Below are 23934 nucleotides of genomic sequence, written 5' to 3' on the forward strand. Positions count from 1 at the left end.
GAGGCAGCCGTGAGCTCAACAGAGCGCTCTTTTATTGAGTTTTGTGCATAAAATCTGTGTGCTGTTGCCACGTCCTCATCTGGTTCCAATGGTGACTTGCCACACCCGGACGAGGTTATCTGTGTAACCAGCAAACAGCGTCTGAGGAGAGAAATGGAGGAATTGGATCAGGAAGAGACAGAAATCAGCCTTCAGGGTACGAAGGTAAAGACCTCAGGAGGCAGCTCCCCAAGGCAGAGGTGCTAGAAGGAGCGGGGAGTTTTAAGGCTGCGAGGAGGAGGGGATGCTTCTACCTGCCCATCCGCAGACCACGCCAGAGAGGTGCACTGGGGTGGCTCAGCTTTGCTGCTGGTGCTGATCACCTCCTGCTTCAGCTCATCCACGATGATTTTGCCTTCCAGGTCCTGTGCAGGACAGAAGAGAGCGTGAGGGATTGAAGTTCCTGTTGTAGCCAAACCCAACCCTTCCAACTCACAACAGGCAGTGGGGTGCTCAGAAACAGCCTCTGGGTTTCCCCACAGGGATGCAGTCAGATGGCATCGAAGTTTCATCACAGCACAGCAGTGGCTGTGCCCCACAAATGCCCCACACCACCCTCCAGATGCGGGGGATGAGGACAGTGCCCCCAAGGCGACCCATCCCACGTGACCAAAAGGGCTCTGCACCACGAGATTGGTGGGGCAGGGCGAGGATTTCGACTGCAAAGCTGCCCCCAAATCCACAGGATAAGAAAAGTGGTTCTATGGGGGGAAAGAGGGCCGTTCCATACCCAGATCTTGATGCTGGGGCCGGTGGCAGCGCAGAGCCAGTAGCGGTTGGGGCTGAAGCACAGCGCGTTGATGATGTCCCCTCCATCCAGAGTGTACAGGTGCTTGCCTTCGTTCAGGTCCCACAGCATGGCCTGGCCATCCTGGGGGGCAGCAAAGAGGAATCACAGCAAACCATCAAACCCATGGCTTCGTTCCAGTTGTCCCTCTAAAACCTTCCGGCACGGAAACAGCTCTCGGTTTGTGAGTGAGATGTGGGTGAGTTGTCACGGGATAATAAGAGGCACAGCACTGAGCTGTGAGGACACCAGAATAGGCTGCAGTTCAGCCTGTCTCCCCCCAGGGTGTACCTTGCCTCCAGAAGCACACAGGGAGCCATCAGGGGAGACGGTCACCGTGTTCAGATATCCTGTGTGGCCAATGTGGTTTGTCTTCAGTTTGCAGTTAGCCAAGTTCCAAACCTTGACGAGGGTACAAAGGTGGCAGGGTCAGAAATATGGAGGAGAAAACAACCAACCCTCTCCTGATCACCGCTCAAATCCTCCCCAGGACGTCGCACAGACCCCAAAGGAGCCGCTCCTCTCACCTTCACCAACTTGTCCCAGCCACAGGAGACAATGATGGGGTTGCTGCTGTTGGGGGAGAAGCGCACGCAGGAAACCCATTCGGAGTGGCTCTCATCCTGAGGAGAGGAACAGCGCTGGGTTGAGAGCAACGAAAAGCATCCCCAACCCAAGCTGCTGCATCCCACCGCTCCACGAGCCCCTCATAATTGCAGGACGTGTCCTCAAACCCCCCAAAAAGAAAGGTCAGCAGGTCACCGTGTCACTTCTAATCATCAGGCCGGAGCTGGTAGCTGTGGATTATGGATCGAAACCAACACAGCGAGGAGAGAAACGTGGGAACACGGCCTCAGAAACGAGCAGAAAGGGGTTTGTTTTCACAGCATGAGAACTCAGACCTGCTGCCTCACCTGCACCGTGTATTTGCAGACACCCAAAGTGTTCCAGAGTTTGATGGTTTTGTCCCTGGAGCCCGAAACGATCTGGCGGTTGTCGGAGGAGAAGGCGACGCTCAGCACATCCTTGGTGTGGCCAACAAAGCGGCGCGTGGTGGTTCCTCTGCAGGGACACCAAGGGGGTCACACAGGAGGGACAAAGCTCAGCAAAGCACATTAAATTAATTAAGCCTCGCATCCATTGAGGAGATCCTGCTGCACTGCCTGAATTCTGAATGAAAAGCAAGATAAAACGGGGCAATCTGCGCTTTCCATGTGGGTTGAAGAGTGCTGGCTCCTTTTCTCCTTCCAAACAGGAATGCTAAGGGTGCCAAAGCTTTTGATATGGGATTGGAATAACCGTGAGGAGTTTAGGATATAAAACTCAGCTTCTATGGACACAGCAGTGTAAATGCTGAATGCTTTTGGAGGTTTGAGGTAGTTCTGCTTCCTGAGTTTCTTCTCCTCCAGCACAGTAAAAATCGCAGTGAAAGAAGAGCTGGAGCTGCTCCAACCTCACTCCAAACTCTGCATCCCAAAATCACACTGAAAGAAAAGCCTGCTTGCTCCTGTCTGTACCCCACAGTGATGGTGAAGGAAGAACCAAACCCCCCATGCTGCTCCACCTGCTTCTCTCCCATCATAATTGCAGGACGTGTCCTCAGATCCCGGAGGATCAGCACACTGTGTCAGGTGTAATCACTGGGAGAGGGAGCTGAGGGAGGAACCGCTTCGGTCCTCCCTCCCAGCAGGATTTATCACCCAACCTAAGAGGAACTCACCTCATTTTCACGCTGCATCGCACACCTTTCACCCACCTCAACCCCCAAACAAAGTACAGCGCCCAGCTCTGCCCCAAACCCCTCCACCCCGAAGCCCCTTTTGTCCCCAGGACTCACGTGGTGAGGTCCCACAGCCTCAAGGTGCCATCCCACGAACCCGACAGTGCAAACTGCCCATCGGAGGAGATGACCACATCGCTGACAAAGTGTGAGTGGCCGCGCAGGGCGCGCTGCGGGATCCCATAGTTGGTCTCATCACGGGTCAGCTTCCACATGATGATGGTTTTGTCTGGAAGGGGGGAAAGGCAGCACCATCAGCTCCATCCCTTCTCATATTCCTGTCCTCACAGGGTTTTATTTCCCCCATAGCAATGTGAAGGTAACACAGAGCACCCTTTCCTCTCAACCCTCCAACCCCTCCCTATGTCCTCAAACACAGCAGCCTCCCCACCCTGCAGCTCCCTGTCCCCAAGCCCTGCACACCCCATCTCCCCTTTCTCGCACCCATGGTTCCCCCCCAGCCCCCTCTTCTACCACTGATGGTCTCCCCTTATTCCCCTTCAGCTCCCCTGTAGGCCCCACAATTCCCTCCCCGCCCTGCAGCTCCCTGTCCCCAAGCCCTGCACCCTCCATCTCCCCCCTGCCATGGTTCCCCCACAGCCCCCTCCTCAAGCACCGTTGTCTCCCCTTATCCACTTTCATTGTCATCCCCCATGGGCCTCCCAGTCCCTCCTCTCACCCCCATATTCCGTCCCCCCCCATTCGGACCAGGCCCGAACCCTTCAGGCGCGGCCCTCACCCCGCGACGCGGAGAGAATCATGTCCGGGAACTGCGGGGTGGTGGCGATTTGCGTCACCCACCCATTGTGGCCCTTCAGGGTACCGCGGAGGGTCATCTGCTCCGTCATGGCGGCGGCGGGACGGGAGGATGGCAGCGGATTCAATCGAGGGCTCGGCCCGATCCGCTCCTACCGCCTGCGATGGCCGCCAGCGCGGAGAGAGAAAGAGGGCGGTGACTTCCGGCGGAAGCGGAAGTAGCCGCTGCGTTGTACGGCAAGGGGGTCAAGATGGCGGCGCCCATAGAGGGGCACGCTGAATGAGGGAATGGGCTTTGGAGGCGGACAGGGAAGGCTTTTCTCTGCCGCAGCAGGGACGCGAGGTGCGGGCAGGGCAACTTCTTTAACATTTTCTATTATTCAGCCTTTCATATTTAATATTTTTACTATCCCTGTTGTGCCAGGACAGGGAAGAGCGGGGCGTGCAGCCTGTGCTCATCACCTGCAGCTGTCCTGCATCCCACAGCCAGCCCAACTTTGTGATGCCTGAGCAGGATCTGACCCAGGAAGGCAAACAGGGAAGCACTGGGTCCTCCTCCCTTCCCTTCCCATCCCTCCCACGCTGCTGTTTGGGGGCTGTGACCCCTCCCCATTGCTCAGCACCCATTCCAGTGAGCAGTGGTTGATGGTGATGTTTACAAATTTTTGGCGTCCTTTTGTGTTCCGCCCCCATTTTGACTCATCAGCCTTTTTCTATCTGTCCTCATCAGCAGATCATTCTTATTATTAGATCTGTCTTTTTCCAGCAACAGTTTTGCATTTTCACCTTGGTTTTATCACCTAACATAAAACCTTTGGTCCCCATTTGACGATACTCACGCAGATAAATCCCTAAAGCAGGAAATAATTCAGTCTTGGCCCTTTCTAAACCCATTTAGGTTCATATTTTTTGCAGCATTCAGCCAAGACACGCTTCCAGAGCCAGGAATAACGCATCTTGAAGTGCCAATGTGTCTTAAAATCCAGAAAATTGCCCCAAAACAGGCATGACTCATCAAGCACCGTAGTGGGAATGATTTGCTTGGATGACCCCGTAGGTAAGGAGCCATTTGTTGGACACCACCACGTCGTTTTTCAGAGCCCTGTGAGTGCAGCTTCTTGAATTTCACTCCAGACATTCCAGATTTGGAGACCTCAAATGGCAAAGGTGAAATGGGCGTCAGCTCTCCGGAATGAAGGAATCTCTCCCAGGGTTTTCTGCTGGATCACAGCAGGAGGATTTGCTTTCCTAAAGCATTGAGTGACGTAAAGAGCCCAGATTGGAGCCAGCAGCCACATTCTTCCAAGGGAAAACCCTTCGGGTGCCCCTACAGTTCCCTTTCTATCACCATAACAAACCCCTTCTCCATCCACTCATCCCCTTTTGGGTTTGGAGGTTGACAAATCCCTTCTGAAATTCTTATATTGCACACGTGTCCTTCTTTCTTTACTTCTGAGGCAGCAAAGGTCCCACACTGACTCAATTCAGAGTGAGATCAACAACCTTAGACATCCTTTATTAACTTCACATCGTTTCATGTTGTCCAGCAGCAAAAAAAAATAGAGGAATAGGAGTTTATCTGTGGGAATGCGCTGCATTTTCGTGCTTGTTTGGCTGATTGAAGGAAGCCGGGAGGAAATGCTGTGAAATAATCCCAAATGCTGAGAAACTGCGGGTGGGGGAGGAGGTGCCCTCTGTCCTGATGAGCAGGAGGGGCAAAGTAGAAAGGAATAGACATGAGCTCATTTCATATCTCTTTATTTTAGGGCATTGCTCACCAGTGCTGTCACGTTATTTGGGGCCAGGAGTGGCTGCTGCCCCATTGGTGCCCATAAACCAGTGCTGCCCCATTTGGGATTGGGGTCTGCTCACAGACCACATCCTCCAACCAACCCATGGATGAGAACAGAGAGGCGACCAGCTCTCCCCTCTATTTCTACCCTTCCCTGCAGAAACCTGTTCCTGTCTATACAGAGCTCCCCATCCCTCCTGCCTTCCTCGGCATTTAGGTAGGCTATAATTAAGCTCTGGGAACGTCCCCCTGCTGCCAGCACAGCTGTCGTGCCTGCAGTGACCCCTTCCAGCTCCCTGCGGACACGCAATCCCTCCAGCAATCCTAAATACCCATTTCCTGCCCTCCTGGGACAAACTGGGAGCTGCCAAAAAATCTCCAGCCCCCCACGGACGTGACCATCACAGCAGCAAGGAGCAAAGCAGGCGCAACGTGACTACGGTGCAGGTCGGGGTAAGCCTTTCTCTTTCTTCCCACAGCCCAGGATTTGGGGGGATCCTATTGGCTCTGTGGGACCTGGGAGATGCAGGAGAAACGCGATCCGTTTGTGGTAGCGAGGAGCAAAACAACCTTTTAGAATCCTGTACCTGAATCCGACAGCACTGGAAAGCAGGGGAAGGATTAAAAGAGCAATGGGTTCTTCTGCATTATTTCTCTCGTAGGGAAATGCAACACAGAAATCATTGGAGCTGCTTCCTCTGCTTTCTTGGCACAAATTTAGCTCCTCGTAACAGCATTTATCTGACTGAGACCCCAGTGGGATCTACAGGGGTAGAACACAGCAAACAAAGCCTGACTGATGTTTCCTATGGGATCTGTTGCCTTTCCTGTGCGATTTCTTGCCTATTCCCATTGAGATTTCTGCTTTTCCTGTGGGGCTTTTTGCTTTTTCACAGCTTTTTCACCTCTGCCACTGTAGTGAATAGGAATTTTTAGGGCTTTTAGGACACTGATGCCATTGTGAACATAGGGATGAACTCGTAACAACTTCCTGGTGTGGTCTGCATATGGGATAGAGTGGAATTTATGGTGCTGTGGACAACTGACAGAGATGCCTGAGGGCTTTTTGTGCCCCTTTTGGGGGTCAGCAGATTCCTTTGATTCAGATATAAATCATCTCAGCCACAATTTCACCAATCCTCCCAGTTCAGACCCAAAAACCATTTCCAATGACAAAGTCCACAAACTGAGAAAAGCAGCATAAAGCATCAGTGACCCCAAATATTTATCCCTTCTCCCATTTATTTCTAGGCCTTTATCTCCCACTCATTCTGGGCATCAGGAAGGTGGGAGATTCCAGGTCTGCTTGTCTCCTAATTGTGATCTTTTAACGATGTTTCCTCTTCTCCCATCAGGTGGACATTTGGAAGTGGTTCTGACTGGGAAGAGGACGTGATGATGGCATCAGGTAGAGCTCACGAGGTGCTGTTTATCAGCAAACCAATGTTCCAGATCTGTTTTTTTTCTCATTTTTCCCATATTTTTTCTCATTCAGGGAAGAGGAACGCGCATCTTGGTGAGTGATTTTCTTCCTGTTTCCATCAAAAAGTCCCTTTCCATGCATAGGGGATACACGTACCTCCCACTGATACCCGTTTCCTTTATTCTTCCCTTATGTTTACACTTGCCCATATCTTAAACACATGAAAACAAACCCCACATTAGATAAATTCATGAACAGTACGATTTTTGGACTATTATTTTCAATAGAAAAGCATTAAATGGGTGCAGAAGTGCCTCTGGAGGGGACTTTGCAGCACCCACAGAGAGGGGCGCAGGGCTGAGCGCTCTCTCTGTCTCTCTTTTAGAAGAATGGGACGCAAAAATCAGTGAGTGCCCTTTTTTTCCTCTGCCTTTATGGTGAGATCTGAGTGTGGAGGGCCTGAATTAACGCGAGTTCCTCTGTTTTAAGGGAAGCTAACAGAAGATTTTGGTAAGTCGCTTATTTTATTCAGTCTGAATGCACGTCTCGACACCTTTACCGTCAACGATGACCAAGGTGTGCATTCATCTCTCTTTATTCCATTTAGAAGAGAGTGACACGGAGCTCGGTGAGTGCCTTGGGCTTCTTGTCAAGGTGCAAAGGTGCAACAGTGGGGACTGGGAGAAGCCCTTCAGCTCTTGGGTTTGTCGGCATCTGAGTCAGGATGCAGAACTGGAAGAGGAGGGGGCAAAGCTTTGGGCATTTTGGGGGTCCTTTTTGCTCCTCGGGGTTAACCCACATCCATTTCTCTGTTGTTTCCAGAGGAATGTGACACAGAAGATGGTGAGTGTCCTCTTTGGGGGGGCTGGGGGTTGGCCCAGAGGTCAACTTCCAGCCAATCTCCCCCTTTTTTAATGGATATTCTGATGCCTTTCTCTGTTTTAAGGGGAACTCATGGCTGAGATTGGTAAGTCATTTGTGGTTACGTGTCGTGTGTGATTATAGAGCCCTATTTGTGCTTCCCACCAATAAAGGCTCTGTGCATCTTAAGCTGGTTCCCATGGGGTTTATCCCTCACTTTTCACACGAATATTGGGGTAAAAACCAACAAAAAGCCAACAGAGGGGCTGCAGAAATGGTGGTCGTTGGGTGACGTTGTGTTCTGACCCAAGGGATGGCGAAGCCCATGAGAAATGGTTCTTTCTTTCTCTTTTTCAAGACAATCTGACTGCAGAGCTTGGTGAGTGCTTCCCTTTGCTCTCTGCTTCGTTTCTCTGCTGGGTTTTTAGGGGAAAAAAATGCTTATTCCCCCCATAAACACACACAAATGTAACCCAACCTGGGCTGGGAGGAGGCTCCAACCCCTCACAACTGCAGGTTGCAATGATTACAAATTGGAAGGTGGTTCCACCAGGTGGAATTCTGACAGCGTTTCTCTTTGTTTTCTCTTCCAGAGGAACGTGATAGGAAAATCAGTAAGTGCCATTTTCCTTCTGGAATTAATTGGGGGTGATGGGTTCTTGCTTGGGGGAGAAATCAGTGAACGCATTTTGTTATGTGTCAGAATTGCAACTAATGCTCATCTGTTTCTCTGTTTTAAGGAAAGCTCACATCAGACCTTGGTAAGGTTTATTCCCATTAAATTATCCCTAATTCTGCAAAAGTGCTGGGTGTGAAGTGGAAAAATGTGTGTATGGAAGTGTATGTATGCACACGTTCATTCATTCCTATAGATGCGCTCATGAGTTCCTATAGATGTACTCATTCATTCATATGTATGTATATATTTGCATATATTTGCGTATATGTGTGTCTGTGTGAAGAGTTTGGGGTTTCCTCTGCTTGAAGATCAGGGTGAATGAAAGCAGATGCCCTTAAAAAGCCTTACTTTTAAAACACAAATGAGGGATGCATTGGGATAAAGTTTAAAAACGGGGGGAAAAAAAAGGATGAAAGGGGTAAAATATTGAAAAGAACAGAAAGTTTGGAGAATGGAGGAAATAAATGATAATTTTGGTTGGATTTGGGCTGCTCTGCATTCCTCCATTTATTTTCTCTCCTTGCTTTCAGGTGACGTTGACACAAAGCTCAGTGAGTGGAGCTGCTCTTCCCCCCCCCCTCATATTTAAGAACATTTTGGGTATTTTTAAGGCTATTTAAGAATATTTGGATTTATTTTTTTATCTGAAGAATTGATTTCTGATGCGTGAGAAACGTGGGGTTTATTGTTGAGGATGGAGTAAATGTCCTCCAAAAAAGTGGGGTTTTGGCTTTTATAGACTGGGAGGTGAGAAATAAAAGCAATGATCTGAGTGTGCTGGGGCCAATGGGTGGAGGAAATGCAAGTGATTAATATTAATTTTCTTCTTTCTCTTTTCTTCCCAGAGGAACGCGATAGGAAAATCAGTGAGTGTCACCTTTTGGGGGCCAAAACCCTTTAATTTGGGGAAGGGATCGGTGATACAGGCAGATAATCCTGTCGGTTTTTCCCCCTTGGCAGCCAAACTCTCAGCAGAAATTCGTAAGTCCTTTTCTCCCCCAGTCTGAACCGTTTCTTTGCATTCTCAGACTTGCATTTTTTCGCTGTTTTAATTAAAATAATGGCTTTTTTTCTGTTGGTTTGTTTTTCCCCTGTTCCATAGGCAGACTGACTGCGCTGCTGGGTGAGTGGTGCCGTTAAATCCACACACGGTTTTGGGCTGAAAGCCCTTAAAAACGGGAACTCTGCACCCAGGCAGCTCGTTTCTGTGCTTCGCTTCATTTGCAATGGAATAAAAACGGGGAGGGGGGGGGGGGAAGTGGGGAAAACGAGCGTTGCATTGAGCAGAGCTGCCATCCGAGGGCAGGAGTGTGAAAAATGTGTATTTTAACCTTTTTTTCCCTCCTTTCTTTCCCATTTAGGGGACCGTGACTCCAAGCTCCGTGAGTGCCTTCCTCCTCCTGATTAAACGTGGCTTTTCCTCGCCGTGCCCCTAAAATCTCTCCTTTTCAGCACGGTTTTCCCCAAACTTTGCTTTTCTCCGCCCCTTACGTTGATCCTAAATGGGGGTCGTGCCCGAATCCGTGCCTTTCTTGCCTATTTCCTCTCCTGCCTGATGGCAGCGCTGTGTTTTTACCAACGGCTTTATGGCACGCTTTGTGCTACGTTGCCCGAGCACCTTATTGCTGTGAACCAGAAGATCAATTGGATGTAAAACAAATATCCCTACTGACAGATCCTCTGAACTCCTGAACGACTTCACTTCCGAAAGGGAAAAGAAGGGATCCGATGTAAATCAAACTTTAATTTTTCCCTTTTTCTTCAGGCAAACTGACGGCAGAACTCGGTAAGCCCTTTTCTTCCCCATTCCCATGAAATAAATGGAGGTATTTATGGAAGTAAGTGGAAATAAACCGATTGATAGAGGTCAGGACAACCTGAAAACCGATCAAAATCTGCTTTGACTCATTTTTCCTTCTTGTTTTCCGTAGCTAAGTGCGATGCTACCATCAGTAAGTGCGGCTCCACGTGTTGTTCCTCCACCTCGGGGTGATTTCCTGCTGTTTCAGCATGGAAATGAGGCCGGAATTCCTCAAATCCAACAGAATTCGGGTCGTTTGAGGGAATCTTTGCAGATATTGGGGAAATCAAAGCCAAATTTCAAAGGGGGGAGGGAAAATCTCGGGGTGTTTCAGCAATGCAAGGGGGTCTGATGGCATTTTCTGCTCTCAGGGCTGTTCACAGTGGAACTCGGTGAGTCTGTTGCCTTTCTGTGTGTGTTCTTAATTATCACCTATTAGTGGTATTATATATCAATATTATTACTGCTGCTCATACAGATTGCTGCACTGTTATTTGTTCATGCCTTTTTCCACATTGCATTTTTTGTTATTATTTTTGTTTATTAGCATGCATCAATGCCTGCCTTATGCATGTTATTATGTTAGTTATTATTATTGGGTGGGACATATATGATGTATATTTTATATTATTATATATTATTACTAAATTATATAATATATAATATGTAATATATAATACCATACTATATATATATACTACATATACTATATATACTATATATATAATATATATAATATAATATAATAATATATATACTATATACTATAATACTAATGTATAATATAATTATGATTATAATTAATCATAAAATTATAATATGATTATAAAATATTGTATGATTGCTATATATTATGTTTATTATGTACTATATGCTACATATGCATATATATGTTTATATATTATTATATATTATAATATATGCATAGTATATATTAACCATGCAATATGTAATATAATATATATATAAAATGATGCTATATCTAATGTATGTAATATATTATTATAATATGCATTATATTATCATAACACATTTAATTATTTCTGCCTTTTTCCACGTGTTTCCTTGACCTGATGCAAAACTAAATATCCTAAAGGCACAATTAAAGAAGTAACGAACCCCCCCCAAATTGACACCATATAATTGGAGCTGTGGATCGCATCCATCAAAGCAAATTCGCCTCCAGCCCACACCAGGAAATTAATGATAAAGGGGCTTGAATTTGGGATGCACAAACGATGGCAAATAACCCCCTTTTGGCTTTTCTCTTCTTGCAGGGCAGCGTCACACCAAAATCGGTACGTGAGGGGCTTGCTTCCACCATTGGAAAGGAGGAAACTGCATCAGTTTAATGTTAATGTGAAGCTGGGGTCAAATTGCTGATAATTCACCATCAGTTGCCTGTGAATCGACAGAAAAAAGGCTAAATTTGAAAATAACATTTCTTTTTCGTCTCTCTTTTAAGGGGAGCTCACTGCAGAAGTTGGTGAGTCTCTCCCCCATCGATGTGAGCAAAAATGGTTCATCAGATATATAATAATCCCTTGTTTCTGCTTATTTTTAGGGGACTACAGCAGGAAACTTCGTAAGTGCCTTTAATTTTCCCCATTAAGGGTTCAATGTAATGAATTTTTTTTGATGCTTCCATGTGCGGCAGCCACCAAAAGCGTGTTTTAATTCTGAAGGTGATGAGCAGCAAACCTGAGCACCAGCACTGCTGGGGGCTGAGATTCGGGGGATTTGGGCTTTTAGAGTGAAAATGTCTCTGGGTTTCTGTGCAAGGGCTCAGGGAAACACAGCCAGGAATGAGACCCCAAAATGTTCCCACCTGAGGCCTTTTCCCATTGGGGATTTATTCTTTAAATCCGTATTTCTGCACGTTTGAGCGTGACTCATTGAACATCACAATTTTGGCAATGTTGAGCAGATATACATATATATTACTATTAATTAATGAGCAGATATATATTGATGTTAATTAATTAGTGATGGCACTGGGAGAAGATCTGAACCATTGAATCCCCATTTCTTTTCTCTTTAAGGGAAACACGCGGCGGAACTCGGTAAGGAAATTCCCTCCTTGGGTTTGGTTTTCTCTTTTGGGGGGATTTTTCCTCCCCTTTCCCCCCCCTTTCCCCCCCCTTTCCCCCCCCTTTCCCCCCCCTTTCCCCCCCCTTTCCGCCCCCTTTCCCCCCCCTTTCCTTCCTTCTTCCTTCAGCTCAGTTGTGTTGATCTGGGGTTATTTTCACATCTCTGAAGTTTTGCATGGGATGGGGGCAATTTCTGTTAGACTCACATTTCAAATCGAAGGCTCAGATGAACAAAACCGACCCCAAAAACGCAGATTTTGAGCCAAGAAAAATCACCTCAAGATGAACCTGAATGTCTGCGCTGTGAACTGAGCACAGCCAGGCCCTGATTTCTCTTTATTTCTCTCTCATTTGCAGAGGAACGCGATCTGAAAATCAGTAAGTGTCACCCCAAAGCCAGGGGGCTGTGCTGGGCTTCATCCCCACAACGTGAATTTTATGAATTCAATATACACATATTTATAATTTTTTAATATTTTATATGTTTAGCATCAGCAGCAATTTAAAAAGGAATAAAATAACCCAAGAATCTTAGCATCAGTAGCAGCACAACGATGCAGTGTGGATCAAAAGCAGTAATTCCTATTTCTTCATCCCCTTTTTCCTTTTAGGAGAACATGAAGCAGAGATAAGTGAGTGTTTTCTTCTTTCTTTTATGATGGAAAAGTTCTTCCTCTGTGATACAAAAAATAAACTCGATGATTTGAGGGTTTTTTGGCTTAACCCAAATGCGGAGTGCTTGAAATCCTATGTACTGAATAGAGAATTTCCCATAGAAAAAAACCAGCAATTTGGGGCTGGAAGGAAACAATTCCACTTCCTTGCTGAAAAGGGAATGAAAAGGGGAAAAAAAAAATCATAAAAAATGGAGTTTTTTGAGTCATGAAATGGGTTGGATTCCACGTGGGAGCCTGAATGGTGATGGTCAACACTTTGTTTTGGGTTCAGCCCAACAGCATCGGTGTCTCAGTCCTTATTTCTGTATCACCGGTGTTAAAAAGCACTGCTTTGAACTAATATATATTTTTAATTACTTTTTCTTTTTGTTTCCTTTTCCTTTTCCTTCCTTTTTTCTTTCCCCCCCTTTTTCTCCCTGTTTTGCTCTAAGGGCGCCTCACTGAGCTGCTTGGTAAGTGCATCAATTTCCATCAGTAAATCCAGCAACAAAACAAAACATATTTTTTATGGGGGGGGGGGGGAAGGAGGGGATAAAACACAACATTAATGAAATCAGTGCTTTGGAAAATGAGTAATTATTATTTTTCCTGGAAATGAATGCTTCCTTTTCCCTTCTGTTTGCAGAGGACCGCGATTCCGATGCCCGTAAGTCCCTTTCTTTGCCCCACAGCTGTGATTCCCCCCAATGGGAAAGGCAAAATCCCAGAGTCTGCCCCAAAAATCTCCTCTTGGAGACCACAGGAGACGAGAAAAGGAGGAGAAATGCCCTTATTTATTTATCTCCTTCCTTATGTGCAAAACCGGGTGACTCTTTTCCTCCGGGCACGTTGGGAAGGAATAGGCAAAATGGGAGGAAATGAAATTTATTCATTTTTCTTTGTTTTTCTGTTTAATTTTTAGGAGAGCAGGACGTCCTCATTAGTAAGTGGCACTTGGGTTTGCTAAGAAATGCAGTTGCTGGGGATGTTTGCGATTGCTGCCCCTGTTGGGGCTTTGTGTTGTTGGAAATGGAGTTACTGCAACAGAAAGAGGAGCAGGATGGAGAAAAATGGGAATAAATGGAATTGTTTGGAAGGAGAAGGTGGAATAGAATGGAAATATTGGGGGAAGAAGAGAAATAGGATGGAGTTATTCTTAAAAAAATGGAATTTGGGAAAGGGGAAATGGAATGGAATTATCTGGGGGCAAAAGGGGAAATGGGATGGAATTGTTTGTGGGGGGGGGAAAGGAGGAAATTAATGATTTGAGGGGGGAAAATGGGGAAATGGAATGGAAGTATTTTAAAAATGCAGAATTGTGAAGGTTTCAGCCCATCTCAGAGGGTTTGGTGTCCCCGAATTCCCCCATCGTGGCCCATTGAGCATCCTTGGGATGGCACCCAATTCTGTTTTCTCCTTTTTAAGGGAAACTGTCGGAAGAGCTCGGTGAGTTGCTTCCATTTCTTCCACAAAACTGATGCTGGGTATTTTGTGTGTGTTTCCCTGCTTTGTCTCGTGGTGCTCAAAGAGAGAACTGCAGAAGGAATGGGGCAAAGAGGATCTTTGGGATGAATAGCAGGGAAAACAGGGGCGGGATGGCGATGAGTTGGTGCAGTAATCTATGGCACTAAAGGTGATTCACATTTTGCTTTTTCTCTTCTCTTCAGAGGAATTGAGGGGCCGGGAAGTTGGTACGTGAGATTCCTCCCCCTCTTCTGCCCCCCCAAAAAATAAGGGGTGGTTTGGATTCTGATCTCTTTTTTTCTCCCTTCATGTTCCTAGAGGAGAGCGATCCAGAGAGGGGTGAGCATCGTTGCCTTTCTATTGCTGGAGAACCTGTTGGCTGAAGGAATCCCCCCTAAGCATGCTGATGGGATGGGAATTCTGCAGCAGCCCTTGTTCTGATACTCAGTTATTATCCCTTCTTCATCTTCTATACGCAGAAATACAGACTTTTCCTTTTTTTTTCTCTCTCTTTTTCCCTTTTTTTAGGAGAGCATGAAGCCAAAATCGGTGCGTGTCCACCTCCACCTGTGCTTGTGGTGCCTTCAGGAAGCCTGGTGGTGCCGTTTGGGATTGATGGGGTTGAGGATTTGGTTTGTGATAGAATTTGGGGGAGGATTCAGGCGCCCAAACACAGCGTCAGGTCCCATCTCGTGTTCTCCTAAGGGCTTGGATCCTTGGGTACCTAAGAATACCCAAAATCCATAATATTCCATTAGAAGTGGTGTAACCACCAACGATACATCCACAGAATACAAGGGAATAGTCTGCATTTTTAGTTTCCATTTGCTTTAGGTCCCATTTTCAGGTTAACCATGGAAAAAACCCCCAGTGATGGAATGTCAGAATTCAGGGATCCCGCATGTGAAATCGTGACTTTCACTTTAATTGTAAGAAGGAATGAAACTCACTGCTTTTATTCCCTTTCAAGGTGAACTCTCCGCAGAAGTTGGTGAGTGTTGTTCTGCCCTCCAGCAAAACCAATGCACGCAGGTTGCAGTCAGTTTTTGGATATACATCATAGGTGGATGTACAACCTATGTGTCACAACAGCTCTGGTTTCCTTTTCTCCTCCTTTTCTTCAGAAAAACAAGAGAGAAGAATTGGTGAGTGTCAACCTCCTCCCCCAGAAATGGACTTTGGTGCGTTGGGAAGATCCTTACCGCCGTGTTGGTGCCAAACTTAATGGAAATCCTGTGTTTTTTCCCCATGTTTCCAGATGAACTCACTGCAGAGCTGGGTGAGTCACGGTTATAACTCACACCCAGTGATAATGCTGTTTTTATTTGTATTTTCATGTATAATACACGTGTTTATGTTGTTATTATAATTCATGACGAGTTGCCATAAAGCAAACAGTCACAAAGCACAGAAATACGGGTTTGCTTTGAGACCAAATCATGGGAAGTCACAACGTAAGAGGATAACAGCCATCTCTGTTGTTCCTCTTTTCAGAGCACTACAGAGCAAAAGCAAGTGAGTTTCTCCTTCCTCGTCTCCGGCGCGTGAGAGATTTTGGGGGCTTTTGGGACAGCTGTGGAGATTTGCACATAGAGCAGCACGAGATGAGAAGGCACAGTTTGATAACCTGCATCCAAACCGGTCTGAAATTGGAGACATTTCAGAATCAATCATCTCCCCGATACCCAATTATGTGATGGGATTAATTACAACTTTCCCAGGAAAGGAACACTGAATTTTTTCACGCCTCCATCAAGCGTGGAGTCCATCAGGCTTAACCTTACAGCTTAAAGAATGGTTCATGTTTTCATTTAGCCCCCATGTCAGTTAAAAGATGGACTTCAGCATCACAGAAACAGCCCACAAGTGCTCAAAAAACGGGTCATGAATTCCCAGCCTTCCTCAGCGAATCAGGAAAAAGAAAAAGCTAATTAATTTCTTTTTTCTTTTTAGGAAAATGTTTTGAGGAACACAGTGAGTGCCCTTTTCTCCCTTCTTTCAGCATCCCTTTTCATTTTAAGTTTGTGTCACTGTTAATCTCCCATCTTCTTATTACGCATTTTTAGGAAGAAGCGAAGAAAAGTTGGGTAAGTCATTTGGTTCATTGGGTTTCTGCTTGCAGACCCCATCCAGGAGCTCGTGTCCTTTAAATGTCTGCAATGTAGAAATATCCAGATTAGACATGTAGGTGGGATATATTGGGCCTCTGTGGAGGTATTGCAGACCCCATTTATGCGTAGGGGAATCGCAGAATTGTAGGGGTTGGAAGGGACCTCCAGAGATCATCGATCCAACCCCCAGTAGAAGTAGAACCCCCAGGGAAGTAGAACATCAAGCTGTTGAGCCTTGAGCTCCACAAAGACCGAGCCACCCTATTAGGACTCAAGCAGAGTTGAGTCAAATAGATTGAATTCTTTCTTTTCCATAGTAAACGTGACTCTGGACCCAGAGACGGCCCACCCTCGCCTCATCCTCTCCGAGGACCAGAAGAGCATCCGATGGGAATACAGCCTGCAGGAATCCCCCGACGGCCCCGAGCGCTTCGACGCCGATCCCTGCGTGCTGGGCTGTGAAACCTTCAGCTCTGGGAGGCACTGCTGGGTGGTGGATCTCACAGAAGGGCAGTACTGCGCCGTCGGGGTCAGCAGGGAGTCCCTTCCGAGGAAAGGAGCCATCAGCTTTAACCCTGACGAAGGGATCTGGGCTGTGCAGCAATGGGGGTACAAGAACAGAGCCCTCACCTCCCCTCCGACCCCACTGAACCTGCCAAGGGTTCCCAAAAAGATCCGCATCTCTCTGGACTACGAATGGGGTGAGGTGGCGTTTTTTGATGCTGAGAACCAAATCCCCATCTTCACATTTCCTCTGACCTCCTTCGGTGGGGAGCGGCTCCGGCCGTGGTTCTGGCTGGAGCTGGGCTCCCTCTCGCTGCCCCGATAACCCCAGAATCCCTGGAGGTGCCTTACAGCAGCTCTTCGAGATCAGGGTGGAAAAACTCTCAGGAAAAAGCAGCATCAAAACCTCATTCTCCCCCTTCCCAACCAACCGTCGTCATGCAAAGGAAAGGAAATTCATCCTCAGTATCATCAACATCCTCCGTGTGTCATGTCTGGTGGCCCCCATTGATGTATGGGGTGGCTCCTGTTGGTGTCTGGTGCCCCCTGTTGACATGAGGTGGCCCCCATTGACATATGGGGTGGCTCCTGTTGATGTCTGGTACCCCCTATTGACATGAGGTGGCCCCAGTTGATGTAAGGTAGCCTCCATTGACATGAGGTGGCCCTCACTGATGTATGGTGGCCCCCCATTGATGAGAGGTAGCCCCCATTGATATATGGGGTGGCTTCTGTTGGTGTCCGGTGTCCCCCCATCGAGGTGAGGTGGCCCCCATTGACATTAAGTGGCTCCCATTGACGTATGGTGGCCCCTGTTGACTTGAGGTGGCTCCCATTGATGTATGGGGTGGCTCCAGTTGGTATCTGCCAGCCCCCCATTGACATAGGGTGGCTCCTGTTGATGTCTGGTGCCCCCCATTGACATATGGTGGCCTCCATTGATATATGGGGGTACCCTGTTGACATGAGGTGACCCCCCCCATTGACGTATGGTGACCCCCATTGACGTATGGAGTCTCTATGAGCAGCCCCTACCCTGGATCCAAAGCCTCCTGATTGCAATTCCAACCTCTAGGGCTGTTAAATGACCCACAGAGAGGATGGGGGCCTCTTTGGCCTGATGGAGAGAGGTGGGCACCAGGGTAAGTCGCTGCCTACATCACCGCTGGTGTTTTGTCTCAGCAGCTGGTGTAAATTTCTGCGGAGAAGCTCTGCTGGTGGGCAGCTTGTCTCCTCTCAGTGCAAAAAGCAAAATATACAACACATGCACCCTGCCATCCACGTGGCCGTCTCTCTCCATCAGCTGTTGAAGGAGAAGTCTGTGCTCAGAAGAGATGAAATGGGGCTGAGATTTGGCTTGGGAAGATGATCTGATTCCAACCAGAGTCCAGGAGACTTTGGGGAATGCGTGAGTCCTACGGGAGAATGGATCACCCTTCATCCAAGAGCAAGCTGGCATGAAGCTCTGGGGTGAAAACCCATAACGCCACGTGGTTTTAAGGTTTGGGGTGGCTTACACCCTGCAGCTCTGCTTCTAGCAAGGCTAGGGAGCCTAAACTGGGAGCCCTAAACCCATCGAGGAGTCAAACCTGTGCTTGAGACCATTGTGGGCCCAGCTGAAATGGGAGGTAGGCAATTACGGACATCACTGAAGCCACCCCAAGATTTGGGGAACTTTGGTTTTCACCTTTCGCTGCACTTTCATAGGATTTCTCGTGTTCTTGGCCACCTGGTTAAAAAAAATGATAATAATAATTAAATCTTGGCTTTTGCCCCGCTGTGGGATGGGCAGCTGGTGGTTCCCAGCTCACAATAAACCACTCGAGACTCTCTGGAGCATTTGTTTCTTTCTCCAGCTGGTTCCACGCGGGGCTCTCCAGCCCCTCTGCAGCTCACAGACTTTCCTTGGCAGCGTCTGCTCCACCTATTGCTGAAAAGGGGAAAATTTGAGATGGATCCCATTTTGTGAACATCTCCCACCTGCGGGTAATGCTCAGAGCTCTCAGCCCTGCGGGTTTAATTTCTCTCTCTGCAGCTCGTTGGGTCGGGAACCTTCATTATTGCAGTAATTAGGGATGGGATACGAGAGGCAGGAGAGGATCCAAGCAGGGGAAAGGGGAGGGGAAGGACGTACCGTAATCTGTCTGACAGCCTTCAGGTTGGAGCAGCTAAAGGAGCAGCTCAGAATACCATCCCTCCCTCTGTCAAAGGGCAAAAGTAACGGTTAATTAAAATATATATATATATTTTAATTGACAGTCAGCATGGCAAATGGCACAGAGGTCGGGTAATGCTGGTGGTTGGTTTGCGTGCAACTCAGAATTGCAATTAGGAGTTCCTGTGCTAAGGGGAAAAAAAAGGTGAAAAATGAGTTCAGAAGCCGCCCAGCTCTTTAATTAAAGCAGTTTGGTGAATGTTGTGCTGTGGTGACCGAAGTAAGAGAGCCCTGTGCTGCAAATGCCCCCATCTGTCCTGGAAACGGAGGATATCTTCCCCTATGGCCAACAATGACGGAGCATTTTAAGCCCAAAGCTTCATCCGGCCAAATTCCACAATGGAGACACGGATCTGCAGGGAGATTCCAGGCAGCACATTCTGTGTTTCCTTAAATAGGGCTGATATTTCCCCCTGTCCCACATGTGATCCGTCTGAGCTCACACAGCCCTTAAAAATCTGCAAGGATCTTGTTCTGCTGCCTGCCGGTGAGTGTCTTTTTGGGGCTATTTGGCACCGTTTTGGCAACAGGAGATGTCAGCGTCGCCCTGAGTTCTCCCAGAGTTCTATGAAAAGCTTTAAAATTGGGTTTCTGCACTTTTTCCATCATCCGCCTGTAGGGAGCAAGCTGTTATCAAGGGGGGGAGGTGTGCTTTCGGGAGGGTTTGGGTTCTGTTTTGGGGGATTTGGGGCATATAAAGGTGGTTTCCACCTTCAAGATGAGCCTTGGAAAGGAGCGTTTTGTTGGCTGTCCCCTTGCCTTTCTTCCTACAAAGCAGGCTGCTTCCCACAGCCTTGGGAAGGCTGCACCAAAGTCAGATTGCAAAGAGAAGGCGCAAAAAAACACGGTTAGAATTCAAGTTTTTGGGGTTGAAATCTGGGTAGGAAGGCCAGAGTTTGATATTTTGGGGGTTGAAATCTGGGTAGGATGATTGGATCCTTCTCCTTTCTCCATACCAAGATTGGAGACACCGATCTGAGATGTCAAACTGCACGATGGAGCCTTAAGTAAGACGAACTTCAGGCCAGATGCCCAGGAGAGGTGTTAAATTTTGGTTCAAGCCCACACCGGTAGCAGCAGAAGGAAGTGAGCGATTCATCCTTCCCAAAACTCAACTTTTAGAAGAAATTAGGGAAGGAATCCTGCTTGCATGCTGAACCTTTCTGTATTTTCACCCCAGGGCAGGGAAAGGGGGATTGCAAGAGATTGGAGACCGCACCACCATGGCCTCCGCTGCTTCTAGAGCAAAGGAAAAGGGAGAGGGGGGCTCCCACCACCCTGTCCCAGAGCATCGGATGGACGATGGAGGTGGAGGTGGAGCGTGGCCAGAGCGAGGACGGCTCGGGGATACGGAGGTCATCGGCCACCGAAACCACCTCAGGAAAGGGAATTTCCACACAAAGCTCCACTTGGAGCACCTGGCAGAGAAGCTGAAGCTTTTGGGGCTGGAAGGAGACAAAGGGGAGAAGGAGAAGCTCTGCTCGTGGCGCAAGAGGACGTTCCTCTCCAATGGACCTCGGGATGATGGAGGTCCCACTGGAGCCCCCATAAAGGAGTCGGTGCAGGAGGACGGGGTCAGCCCTGTGTTATCCCCTAAAGTCCTGTTTTATCCTCCATGTCCACACTGCAGACTTCTTCTCTGCAAAACCCAACGCATTGCATCTCTTCCCTTCTTTCTCCCCCCACAACGTCCTCCCCAAACTCCTTTTTCTTCCTCCAGGAGCAGATTTGCAGCCATTTGGAGAACCTCAAGAAACAAAGGAAGGAGCTCTTAGAACTCAAAACGAGCGGAGAGAGGCGATGCCAAGACTTTCTGGTAAGAAGCTGTTGCCTTCAAGCTGGAAAAACAGACATTTTGGGGGGATCCATGTTGTTGCTTTTCCACATCCTACAGACACGGACGGAGGCTGAAAGGCAGAAAATTGCATCAGAATTCCGTCAGCTCCACCGTTTTCTGAAGGAGAAGGAAGTGATGCTTCTGGCACGGCTGGGAGAGCTGGACAGGGCTGTGCTGAGGAGGCAGGAGGAGGAGGAGGCCAAGGTGCAGGGGGACATTTCTCTCCTAAGCATCCTCATCTGTGAGATGGAGGAGAAACTCAAGCGACCCACGTGTGGATTCCTACAGGTTGCATTCCTAAGGGTTGGATGCTCCATTGGATCCTCTCCCTTCTTGTCCAGCCTTCTCCAAAGCTGGGGGAGACTGAACCATTTTTTTTCCCCCATCTCTTTCAATTCCAGGATGCCAGAGGCACGCTGAACAGGTTTGTGCTCCTTCAACCTCATGCAGTGGGGTGGGAAGGGTTCCCCATCACCACCCCCATGGATTCTAGCACAGAAATGAGAAAAGTGTGTGATTCGGGCAAGGCTGGAAGTCCCATGGGGAACAAAAAGTCCCCCTGGATCCCAGTGTAGGAATGGGCCAAGAAAAAGACCTCATGGCCATTGGGGTGACCAAGAAAAAGACCTCATGGCCATTGGGGCGACCCAAGGAGCTGCATTCTGTATGGAGCTGGTTGGCATCCCCAAACCTGTAACAAACGAACATTTTGGGGTCAACCATTTCATCTGCCATCCCCACATCACCAGAGGTCCCCACATCTCAACCTGACCACCGGTGCCAGCACTGATGAGGTTTGTGTCCAGGTGGGAGATGGGCAGAACTCAAAGGACGACAGAGAGCTTTGCAGATGTGGAACGGAGGCTCCGTGTCATCTCCCAGCAAAATAAAATCCTCAAGGAGACGCTGGGGAGATTCCAAGGTATTGTGGACCACAATATTCCTACCACGTAGAAGTTGCTCTGTACTAAAGTTTGGGTTTTGTTGTTTTTAATAGGAGTTGTATTGTTGGAAACAATTTGCATCAACTCACGCTACCAATCATTTTTAGGCCTAAGAGCATCTGTCTTTTAGGACAAAATCCCACAGACCCCATATAAAATCCTGCACAGATATCCACAAAAAACACGGTGGGAACCGAAGCAAGCAGATGTGGGACATGACATCCAACCTTCTGTTCATCCCCAGATCTTTTACCATCTGAGCTGGAGAAGGAGGAAGGAGCATCCGTAGGAGAAGAGGGAGAGGGTGAGTCCTTACAGAAAGCATTTTCCTTTTGCTCCGTTGGTCATTTTTTAGCCAAAATGCTGCTTCAGAGCACCTGGAAAATGATGGGTTTGAGTTTCCTAAAGATATAAAGGAGTTACCCATATTTCAGCTAAGGTTTTCTGAGCTGGAACGTCGCCGATCCCAAAACAGATCTGGGGTGCTGCTCCAGTTTTAGGGTGATGCTCACCCCTTCCTTCTCCATCCCCAACAGCATTTGTCACCCTGGATCCCAGCACTGCCACTGCGGGGCTCGTCCTGTCCCGGGACCGACGTGGGGTGAGATGGATGGACACAGGGCACAACGTGTCCCCTTGTCCCCAACGCTTCGATGTCTCCTGCTGTGTGCTGGGCTGTCGGGGCTTCACCTCAGGGAGGCACTTTTGGGATGTGGAGGTGATGGGTGGTGGCACGTGGGCACTCGGGGTGGCACGCAGCTCTGTGCCCAGGAAGGGTTGGCTCGCTTTCCATCCCGATTATGGGATTTGGGCCGTGGGATGCTGTAGAAACCGCTTCCGAGCTTTCACATCTCCCCCAACCGCCCTCCCCCTGGGTGGGAATCCCAACAGGATTCGAGTGGTGTTGGATTACGGAGGGGGACGGGTGGCTTTCTACCTCGCTGCCCAAAAAAATCCCATATTTGCTTTCCAAAATGCTTCTTTTTGCGGGGAGAGCATCTTCCCCTTCTTCTGGGTGGGCAGAGAATCCCACCTCCACCTCTGCCCCTGAGAGAAGGAAAAGGGAGGTCTGAAATTTTGGGGTGAGCATCTCCGTCAGCTCACCTGCAGTACAATGGGATCTTCCAGGCTTTGGGCTCTGTGCTCGTCGTGCCATTATTTTCATGGCATCCTAAAATGGTGCTGCATTATTTTTATGACACTGTAAGAGGATGGAGCAGAAGATTTGTCACAAATTAGCAAGGAAAAAAAAATCAGCAAAGGAAAACATGGAATTTTCTTGTTGTGTTTAATGGGATCCAGGGTTGGGGGAAGGACCACGGCTCTGGGTGCTGTGGGATCACTTCTCTTTGTTCACTGGGAACGTGGGGTGGCATAGAGGGGACAGAGGGGGGCTGTAGGGTGACAACATGGGGCAGATTCGGGTCTCCCCATCCCATGCTTGGGATTCAGATGCCCCTTTTTTGGGCTCCTTTAGGTCTCCCTACCCCTTTTTTGGGGGGCAGAAACCCTTCCTGCGCCTCTTTTTGGGGTCTCCCATCCCTTGCAACGTGTGGTGGAAGTAAAAAAGAGACAGAAATTCTGCCCAAACCCGCAGGTTTTATGGAATAACCAAAGCGAAAGTGAAACCCAGCCGGGGCCGGGCTGCAGCCCGTGAGCATTTCTCCCCATTTCTCCAACCTCCCACAGCTTACAGCGACCAGCAGCGCTTCCAGAGCGTCTCCTGGGGGCTGGTGGTGCAACATCACAGCACGGAGCGGCTGGGAGAGGTGGCAATTCCCTTTTCCAGCTGCGCTTCCGTACGGGAAGCCCCAAAAGAATCTTTCTGGCAGCGGTGGGATTCGAACCCACGCCCCCGAAGAGACTGGAGCCTTAATCCAGCGCCTTAGACCGCTCGGCCACGCTACCCAGCTGGAAACCCCCGAATTCTCGATGGAAAATGAGAACAACAAAAAAAGAAGTTAAAAAAATAATAATAAAAAAGGGGATTTCTGTTAAATTCACACCGGGGCGGCTTTGGTGCGTTCTGCCCAAAGCGCTGCGCTTTGTTTTGCTCACCTTGCAAAGGCAAGGGGACACACACCAACCCCCCCATTCCAGCCCCTATGGGAGGTGGGGAGGGGGCTGGGGGGGCAAAGCACGACGCGCTCCCCAACCCCAGCGGGCAGCAGCGCGGTGTAAACGCGGCCTCGGGT

At 48.4% G+C, this 23934-nt stretch overlaps 3 protein-coding genes and 1 non-coding gene across 15 annotated transcripts; 2 read left to right on the forward strand and 2 right to left on the reverse strand.

Moving 5' to 3' along the window:
* Positions 1–10: 10 nt before the first annotated feature.
* RACK1 (receptor for activated C kinase 1) lies at positions 11–3559 on the reverse strand. The gene is made up of 8 exons (XM_048930031.1): positions 3346–3559; positions 2664–2835; positions 1741–1888; positions 1354–1449; positions 1118–1228; positions 770–910; positions 294–404; positions 11–141 (listed from the first exon to the last, which is right to left on the reverse strand). The coding sequence occupies exons 1-8, from the start codon at positions 3452–3454 to the stop codon at positions 76–78; spliced, it is 954 nt and encodes a 317-aa protein (XP_048785988.1). The 5' UTR covers positions 3455–3559; the 3' UTR covers positions 11–75.
* Positions 3560–3610: 51 nt separating this feature from the next.
* On the forward strand, positions 3611–18573 carry LOC125686240 (tripartite motif-containing protein 10-like). Of its 6 annotated transcripts, none has more exons than XM_048930018.1 (41): positions 3611–3705; positions 4278–4419; positions 5129–5607; positions 6510–6562; positions 6650–6670; positions 6963–6983; positions 7067–7087; positions 7185–7205; positions 7400–7420; positions 7524–7544; positions 7797–7817; positions 8032–8052; positions 8179–8199; positions 8648–8668; positions 8963–8983; positions 9078–9098; positions 9220–9240; positions 9479–9499; positions 9883–9903; positions 10049–10069; positions 10290–10310; positions 11196–11216; positions 11384–11404; positions 11483–11503; positions 11961–11981; positions 12366–12386; positions 12620–12640; positions 13117–13137; positions 13311–13331; positions 13587–13607; positions 14090–14110; positions 14332–14355; positions 14447–14467; positions 14657–14677; positions 15099–15119; positions 15253–15273; positions 15387–15407; positions 15623–15643; positions 16082–16102; positions 16195–16215; positions 16557–18573. In XM_048930018.1, the coding sequence occupies exons 4-41, from the start codon at positions 6550–6552 to the stop codon at positions 17066–17068; spliced, it is 1284 nt and encodes a 427-aa protein (XP_048785975.1). In that variant the 5' UTR covers positions 3611–3705; positions 4278–4419; positions 5129–5607; positions 6510–6549; the 3' UTR covers positions 17069–18573. The 6 variants fall into 6 exon arrangements, with proteins under 6 accessions (XP_048785975.1, XP_048785976.1, XP_048785980.1 ...); XM_048930019.1 differs by having other exon boundaries at positions 3646–4419; positions 5129–5371; positions 5447–5607; XM_048930023.1 differs by having other exon boundaries at positions 3646–4419; positions 6966–6983.
* Positions 18574–18679: 106 nt separating this feature from the next.
* LOC125686238 (zinc finger protein RFP-like) lies at positions 18680–23857 on the forward strand. 7 transcript variants are annotated; one of them, XM_048930016.1, is made up of 10 exons: positions 18680–19445; positions 19919–20044; positions 20139–20532; positions 20679–20774; positions 20853–21083; positions 21197–21219; positions 21602–21717; positions 21984–22043; positions 22276–22340; positions 23429–23857. In XM_048930016.1, exons 3-10 carry the CDS (start codon positions 20182–20184, stop codon positions 23702–23704), a joined length of 1218 nt encoding a protein of 405 aa, XP_048785973.1. In that variant the 5' UTR covers positions 18680–19445; positions 19919–20044; positions 20139–20181; the 3' UTR covers positions 23705–23857. The 7 variants fall into 7 exon arrangements, with proteins under 7 accessions (XP_048785973.1, XP_048785968.1, XP_048785969.1 ...); XM_048930011.1 differs by lacking the exon at positions 23429–23857 and adding an exon at positions 19737–19805 and having other exon boundaries at positions 22276–23400; XM_048930012.1 differs by lacking the exon at positions 23429–23857 and having other exon boundaries at positions 19885–20044; positions 22276–23400.
* On the reverse strand, positions 23566–23647 carry TRNAL-AAG (transfer RNA leucine (anticodon AAG)). Its single transcript has one exon. It is a non-coding gene; the product is annotated as a tRNA-Leu (tRNA).
* Positions 23858–23934: the final 77 nt, after the last annotated feature.

This window comes from Lagopus muta, chromosome 33 (assembly GCF_023343835.1).
Source record: "Lagopus muta isolate bLagMut1 chromosome 33, bLagMut1 primary, whole genome shotgun sequence".
Taxonomy (NCBI): Eukaryota; Metazoa; Chordata; class Aves; order Galliformes; family Phasianidae; genus Lagopus; species Lagopus muta.